This window comes from Delphinus delphis, chromosome 5, assembly GCF_949987515.2.
Source record: "Delphinus delphis chromosome 5, mDelDel1.2, whole genome shotgun sequence".
Taxonomy (NCBI): domain Eukaryota; kingdom Metazoa; phylum Chordata; class Mammalia; order Artiodactyla; family Delphinidae; genus Delphinus; species Delphinus delphis.
Genome location: NC_082687.1, coordinates 96709471 through 96718126, shown reverse-complemented (window position 1 = coordinate 96718126; position 8656 = coordinate 96709471). Strand labels below are relative to the sequence as shown.

The 8656-nt window shown below is 44.7% G+C and overlaps 1 protein-coding gene and 1 long non-coding RNA gene across 3 annotated transcripts in view; one reads left to right on the top strand and one right to left on the bottom strand.

The window, feature by feature from the left end:
- The window catches only part of LOC132426069 (uncharacterized), a 181007-nt gene that overhangs the window by 36334 nt on the left and 136017 nt on the right, over window positions 1-8656 (bottom strand). The gene's annotated exons all lie outside the window — the stretch shown is intronic.
- Window positions 3091-8656, top strand: part of CC2D2A (coiled-coil and C2 domain containing 2A) — a 135748-nt gene continuing 130182 nt past the window's right edge. Inside the window, exons 1-2 of the mRNA XM_060012793.1 lie at window positions 3091-3196; window positions 8325-8384. Of these exons, the coding sequence (XP_059868776.1) occupies window positions 8346-8384 (39 nt within the window). The 5' untranslated portion in view covers window positions 3091-3196; window positions 8325-8345. The remainder of the gene's footprint in view (window positions 3197-8324; window positions 8385-8656) is intronic.

Genomic DNA, 8656 nt, shown 5'->3' with positions numbered 1-8656 from the left:
TTCCATATATATGTGTTAGCATACGGTATTTGTCTCTCTCTTTCTGACTTACTTCACTCTGTATGACAGACTCTAGGTCTATCCACCTCATTACAAATAGCTCAATTTCGTCTCTTTTTATGGCTGAGTAATATTCCATTGTATATATGTGCCACATCTTCTTTATCCATTCATCCGATGATGGACACTTAGGTTGTTTCCATCTCTGGGCTATTGTAAATAGAGCTGCAATGAACATTTTGGTACATGCCTCTTTTTGAATTATGGTTTTCTCAGGGTATATGCCCAGTAGTGGGATTGCTGGGTCATATGGTAGTTCTATTTGTAGCTTTTTAAGGAACCTCCATACTGTTCTCCACAGTGGCTGTATCAATTTACATTCCCACCAACAGTGTAAGAGTGTTCCCTTTTCTCCACACCCTCTCCAGCATTTATTGTTTGTAGATTTTTTGATGATGGCCATTCTGACTGGTGTGAGATCAGAAAAGTTTTGTATCTGCTCTTGCCCAACACCCCACAGGAATACAGTAGCCTGAGACCACTAGTTAAAATGTGTCACTTAGGGGGTTCCTAAATGATGTAGGTAGCATGAATAAGGGAATTCAGCAGCATGGTGCAAGCCAATGGTTATGAATTCTCAGGAGATACTCTTCCTGCCACATGCAGAGTTGGTGAACAGAGACAGACAAGTTTTCTCATGGTCTCCCTGCACCAGCACTAGGTAATGGCCCCTTTCAATAGAAAGACTTCTTTCAATTCTGAAAGTCTTCTTTGTATTGCTTCTTTGAAACATTCTACCTTTTCATTTTCTTGATTCTCTCTTTCTATATAACTACAAGTGTTGAATTTCTGTGATCCTCCCATTTTCTCTGTATTGCCTTTCTGTAAAGGCAATATGCTACTTCTTTCATTGGAAGAGCCAGAAATACCCATATCTGGGACCTGTTCTTTGTGACCACTCAGTTTTTCCAGAAAACAATATTCCATGTTTTCCAATTTGGTTACAGCGAAGGTGGGACAGAGGATCCAGGTATATGTGTGGGTGTCTCAGCTCTGTGAGAAAGGTACGTCCTGCCCACCTCTCCATTTCAGACCCAGTTTTCAGACCTGAGACACACACACCTTCTGCTGTACCTGAACTTGAGACCAGTGGCTCTGTTACAACCTCCCTTGAGAAGATACCCCCAGTTTCCTCAAGATGGCAGAAGAAGAGGGGCCTGGGAAAGAAGGGTATTATTCCTCAGGCTTCCAGGGGTCAGGGAGGGTCCTGAGGACCTAGCCCCTCTATACATAGATTTTCACATTTTCTTGCATTCTCAGCCCCAGAGTCTCCCCACTTTCCTTGGTACCTGACTGCATTCATTTCCTGGGGCTGTCATACAAAGATAAGAAATCAAGGTTTTGGAGGGTTGGTTTCCTCTGAGGGCTGTGAGGGAGAATCAGTTCCAGGCCTCACTCCCAGCTTCTGGTGGCCTCGCATTCCTCGGCTGATAGATGATGTTCTCCCTGTGCCTTCACAGGTCTTCCCACTGTGCATGGCTGCCTGTGCCCAAATCCCCCCTTTTTAAAAGGACACAGTCCTATTGGATCAGGGCCCACGCTAATGACCTCATCTTAAATTGACTACCTCTTTAAAGACCTTAACTCCAAATAAGCTCACATTCTGAAGTACTAGGGGTTAGGACTTGAACATATCTTTCTGGGAGACACAACTCAGCCCATCACACTGCTGAGCCAAATCCAGAGCCCTCTCTGAAGTTCTGCAGAGTGGATCAGCTCATTTCCTCGTTTCCATGCCTACCTGACCACCCCACCCCACCCCAGACACACACAGGTACACACAGAGGCACACACACACGTACACACACAGACAGAAATGCAAAGACACAGATACACACACACATGCACATACAGACAGAAATGCAAACACACACACACGTACACATACAGACAGAAATGCAAACACACACACACGTACACATACAGACAGAAATGCAAAGACACACAGAGACACACGTACACATACAGACAGAAATGCAAAGACACAGATACACACACACATGCACGTACAGACAGAAATGCAAAGACACACACACAGATACACACACGTACACATACAGACAGAAATGCAAACACACACACACGTACACATACAGACAGAAATGCAAAGACACACACAGACACACGTACACATACAGACAGAAATGCAAAGACACAGACACACACAGACACACATACAGATAGAAATGCAAAGACACACACAGACACGTACACATACAGATAGAAATGCAAAGACACACACAGACACACGTACACATACAGATAGAAATGCAAAGACACACACACAGACACACACACACACACATACATACACACATACATACACCGACTTAGATACACACACAGACACAGATTCACAGACACACACACACGAGACACATACCCACACACATAGACAAACACACAGACACAGATACACACATAGACACGCACACACAGGCACACATAGATCCACAAAGATGCACACACACACGCACACATGCTAGTATACTTGGAGGGTGGCTTTTTTGGTCTGTTCATTCCATTACTCTGCCATCTTCTTTGCCTCTTTTCCCATTTCCTTTGCGTTTTGGACGGGATTCAGAGAATAAGCAGAGATTCCTCTTGCACATTCAATTTTCCATGTTTAACCAGAAAACGCTCCAGAGCAACCTCCAGGGAGCCTGTGCAGCAGGTAAGTTAGACATCCTTGCCCTGTAATGACGACCTTCGCTGACTCTAAGCCACCCACCTCTGAGCGTTGCCTGTCGTTGACCAGAAATGCCCAGCAACCAGTTGTGGTAAGGGAAGGGCCAGCTCCGAAAGCTTGACCTCATTTCTGCCCAGCTCCCCCATGCTGATTCCCTTTGTGCTTCTCCTGTAAGCTGTGCACCTCTGCTCACCCCGTGCATGTGTGTTCCTCTGCTAGAGTAACCTGTCACTTTAAAAGAAAAAAAAAGCCACCTAGTGACCTTCCTTAGGAACGGGTTGCTAAGCGGGTGTTTTTGCTGAGACGTGGCTGCAGCTTCCCAGGGAGCCGCCCCAACGTTCAGCCTTTCCCTCTGGATTTTCTAGAAGATTCAACAGTGAGACACATTCCACGTTCCCTTCATCCCAGGAAGGAGAATCTGCAAAGTGCCTTGTAAAGTTCCTTAAGGTAAATTACTTCTTCCCGGGAGCTGGGCTGCAGCAGTGCAGTCCTGCTTTCAGCAACCAGGCTTGGAGTTCAGCCTCTCCCCTGGACACCCTGAGCCTAATGAATTGTAAAGGTAGGGGTCCTCATCATTATTATTTACGTTTTACTTTCTGGAATGGAAACGTACAGTATGACTTGGGCTGCTTTGATTTGAGCCACTGTCTGGTGTCTGGTTTGCAGGAAATTAAGTCTGGCTCATGACAGCCCCTGGGTGGAATTTCTCCCGAAGCTGTCTCTGCTTCCTTCCTAGGACGTCCACGCCATCCTGTTGCATTCTGGTCTCCCGGAAACACTGGCTGCCGGTTGCATTTCTGGGCCTTTTAGTTCAAATTGGTTCGAGGGGCGAAATACTCGTTATTGCAAGCTTCACTTTCCTTGGCATTAGACAGAGGAAGATCTGTTACAGACAAAGGCTGGCTGCTCTCGCCAAAAGACCACAAGGAAATCTACCGGCTGTGTTTAAACTGATTGTTTCTCTTTGTTGCAAAGAGGGGCTCTGAAAGGCTGATAAAGTCTAATGGGAAATACATGTATGTTATTGGATTTTCATATAAGCTTTCCTGCAAGTAAATTCAGGACCAGAATGAAATCTCTTTCAAATGGATCTCCTAGAGCTCTTTTAAGGAGTCATTCATTCAAACATGTATTGATCATCAACAATGCACCAGGCTTCAGTAAGGTGCTGAAGTTTCAAGTGTGCAAAAATGAACTAGAGCAGGTCGGAAGCTCAGAGTTTACTGGGAAGACAGACCTATAAACAGATTATAACAGTACAATGAGCTAAGCACCATAAGAGATTTATGAAAGGGTTTGAGTGCTTAAAGCCCAGCAGGATGACTCCCAGGGAGGATCTGGGAGCACTCAGTTCATCAGATAAATGCACTGGGTATATGTCACATCACACAGCTCAGATGTGGTATTTATACTCTTTGAAGACAATATACATTCTATGGAGCTGATGAAATGATTCTATAAAGCTATTTGTCACTCACCTTTTACTACAGGAAGCTGTGGCTGGAATAACTTGGAGAATTAGGAAATGAAATCAAACAGGGTGTGCATGGCACCTGCCCAGTGTTTCAGGATCTAACAGGATCAGACAGAAAAGGCTAAATGCCGTGCACTGGGAGAAAATGCTCATAGGTGTGAGGACAGGGGATGGTTTCAGAAACACCATAAAAGGAAACAGAAAAAAAACTGCCCTGGGCGCAGCTGTGGCATGGGAGAGAGGGCATATTGGTTATTGGTGCCACAAATTCAAAGTTGAGAACCAAAGACAGTAATGGGGAATTTGACATCACCTAAGGTCTTTCTTACCACTCTCATTCCTGTCCCCTAACTGCTGTTTCCCTCCTCATTCTTTTCTTCTACATTCCACTTCTACCGTCACCTTTTCTTAATAATAACACTTACTTCCCAGTATTGAGAGCCTGGGCCATGCTACGCATTTTACTACACATATTCTATCATTTAACCCTGATAAAATAATCACTCATTGAGGTAGGAATTATGAGCACAAGTTTACAGGTACAGAAATGTATCTCAGAGGGGTGAAGGCATTGCTCCAACATCACACAGCTGATAAACAGAGCTGGAATTTGAATCCAGGTTCACATAATTTTTTACAAAGGTCTCACTCTTTCTATAAACCCATGTATTCACTGTTCTGGGGTAGGACGCATATACTGTATTATCTTCTAAGTAGCCAAGGTTGAAAAGCATTGCATATAATGCCGCCCTTTTCATATACATTCGTTCCTTTTTCTCTGCTTCTTTAGAATTTACCACAAGACCCTCTGGACAGGACTCTGATCCTCTGATGACCCTCAGAGACAGTCCATTTGTTTGGATGAAGGCATCAGTACTTTCCTTGAAAAATATCTTTGGTTTTCTGCATTGAGTTAAACTAAATACATCGTTGACCTAAAGTAGCCAGAGCCCTTTCCCAGAGGGGCAATGCTCTGTGCTTTTCGATTGTAAATATTTCGAGAATAGTGGACTAACATAGAAGAGTTACTGACATTGCAAAACCAGAATAAACTTTGAGACAGAGAGGTAGGGGGACATGGAGGAGGACCCTGGAATCACAGATTCTCGGGGCCAAGTTCTGATTGTGACATTTAATAACCATAATGGCAAAGCACAGAACCTGTCAGAGGTTAACCTCAGAGGAAACCTCCATTTCCACATGTGCAAATTGAGGCATATGCTACTAAGCTGGAAGTGTTTTTGTGAGCCCGAGTGATAACGTATATCTAGAGAGAGAACAAAATAAGTCTGCAGTGAATCACGGCTCTTATTTTGATGTTGCCAATAGGGATATATTAACAAACACTCAATGTACATGATGATGACAAGCTGCATATTAAAGTTGCAGAGTATTGATTGGTTTTCTTAGCAACAGTGCTCATAAAAAGATAAATTTTGATGTCATTTGATTTCCTTAGAAACTCATTCAAAGGTAATGATCAGGAAAAAATGAGGAGAAAAAAATCAACCCCATTATATTTTTCATTTTCTGCTTCTGTTTCTTCCCATGTAACATTTTTTAACTTGTTGAGAATCTTTTTTTTTTTTTTAGTTACTAAGATATTTCACAGTTCTTTTTTTTCCACTTCATAATTCCCACTGTTTCAGGGAGCTCCCTTGCCCTGTAGAATTTTATTTTTATTGTCTGTCCCCTGATTCTCTCTAGATTACCTCCTCACCCTTTTAATATCCTAGCTGCTTTCACCATTTCCTTTCCTCCATATCTGACAGCTTGGGAGGAGTTCTGGACTGGAGACAATAGAATTTCAGATGCTTTATTTCCCTTTAAGGTGCTAATTCTCCGTTAGGGTAAATGAAACCTTGAAGGCTTCAGATGAGCTGCTTACATGACGAAGTCCCAGTTAAGATTCAGATTCCATAGCTATTAGAAGGGCTTATGATTTGTCAGCCTTGCTGTTGCTCCTCATGTCTCTCATCTAATCTTCACAGCAGCCCAAGGAGGACGATGAAGCTTTGAAGGCCTTCAGAATGTGGCCGAGGAAGACACAGCCAATAAAGAGTAATTTAGTCATTCATTCAACAAAATGTATTGTGTCTACTGGGAGCCATAGTCCTAGGCTCTGGGGCTAAACAATGAGCAAATGTTCCTGCCCTCTTGTAGCTTATATTTTATGAGGATGGGCAGACAATAACAAATAAATATGTATGTCAACTGGTGATAAGTACTATGAAAAAAGAAATCGCTGTAAGGTGGTTATGGAGTTCCAGGAGGGTGAGGGTGGGAGATTAGCATTGTACTGTGAGTGTTCAGGGAAGATCTCTCTGATAAAATGAAATCTGAGCAGTCCTGAAGGAAATGAAAAGAGAGAGAACAGGGTAGATGTCTTGGGAAAGAGAGTTCTAGGCAGAGCAACTGCAAAGGTCCTGAGGCAAGAAGATTCAAGGGCAGATCATGGAGGGGCTTGTAGGCCATTGAAGGATTTTGGATTTAACTCTGTTAAGAGAAGGAAGTCACTGGAGAATTTTGAGCGGAGGAAGGATATGATCTCACTTATATGTTAAACAATTCACTCTGGCTTCAGTACAGAGAATGGGTTGTGCGGTGGGAAGCAAAGACGTCAGGAGATTCTTACAAAAAACCCTGAGAGACAACGGTACTGGACCAGGGTGGTAACAGTGAGCTGCTTAAAGGTTGTGGGATTGTCAATGTAACGTGAAGGTGAAGACGGCACGGTTTCTGATGGATTGGATGTGGTGTGTCATGTGAGAGCCAGAGAGGATTCAAGAATGACTCCCAGGTTTTTGGCCTGGGAAAAACATAGAGTTCTGTGTATTGCAACAAGGAAGGTTGCAGGACAAGCAGATTCAGGGGTGATGACAAGGAGCTTCATTTGGGGCATGTTAATCCAAGGGAAGGTGTCCATCAAATGCTCGGATATTTGAGTCTGGAGTTCTGGGGAGACGTTTGGGCCCTGGATGTAAATTTGGGGAGCATCAGTAGATTGACGGTATTTAAAGCCAAGAGACAGGACGATCTCACCAAGGGAATGGGGCAAGGCTGAGCCCCAGGCACTGTCACACGTGGTGCTCGGAAGATGAGAAGAAACCAGCCGAGGAATCTGAGGAGAAGCAGTGGGTAGGGGGAGAACCAGGAAAGAGCATGTCTGAGAAGCCAAGTGAAGAAGATATTTCAAGAAAAAGAAAGCAACTGGTCACTTTCATTACTAAACGCCTCTGACAGGGCAACTAAGGTGAGGGCTGAGGATGGATCATAAGATGTGGTGATGCGGGGGTCCTTGGAGATGCTGGCAAGAGTGGTTCCAGGGAGCGCTAGGCTCAGAAAACTGATTTGGAAAGAGAGGGTTTGAGGATTTTTCTTTCAGAGGGTTGAACAACTGAGCGACAGAAAGAGATGTGAAGCCCAGAGAGAGTTTTTTAAGGAAGGGGCCTTTGTACATGGATAGGAATGAACCAAAAGAGCAGGAAGAAATGACTATGCAGGTGAAAGGGGGAAACTGTCCAGGTCAAGGCCCTGGAGGGGGCGGGAGCAGTGCCCAGGCAGAAACCCTGGCCCAGATGGAAGCAGGGACAGACCACAGGAGCAAGTGGAAGCAGAGGGGGTGACATGACTCAGTGGGGTGAGACAGGGGGACGGGGATGGGGGAGGGTCCATCTCTGGCTTTATCTCTTTGCTCTTGAAATGAGAACAAAGGCCAAGGGTAGAGAGTGAAGGGGGATGGGAAGGTGAAGGTTTGAGTGGAGAGGATAGGCTGTGAAATAGTCCTTCAGGAGTTGGATTCCTACCAGGGTCATCTGACACCACGGGCAGAACCTTCTCCTGGCTTCCACCTCCTACACAGGAAAGCCAAGATCTTTGACAGGCTCGTGGGGACAGAGGGTCCAGCCTCCTTCCTTCTCCTCTGGGGCTCACGTCCACCAATCCTGGGGCCTAAGAATGCATTCCTTGTGGATGCAAGGTCTACTCAGTTCAAACACTGCACTAACCATCAAGGTCAGCTTCAGCGTTATCAGTAGTAAGAAGAAAGACGTTTCACTGAGTTCAAAGGACCTGACTTCTTCTTTGGTCTTTGCCTGTCAGGGAGGAGCCATCACAGCTAAAATGAAGCCCAAGGAAGAAAAAGTGAAAATAATTACAGAGGTGAGTGATGGCTTAGATGTCTCCAGGGGATGTATCTTTGTGTGTGCATGCTCATGTCACACGTGCTGGTGAGTGAGGAAGTTAGGCCAGAAATGAGCATTTATTGCACGCCTACTGCATGCAGAAGGTGCTACCTTGGGCACACAGAGGAGAATAGGGGTGCATGCAGCCCTGCAGGTGCTCCAGGATTGAGGGCTCTGAAGCTGCTTTGTCACCATTTACCACCTAAAGGGTCCAGTTCTACTGAACCACATTGATGTCTTTTTTTGGGG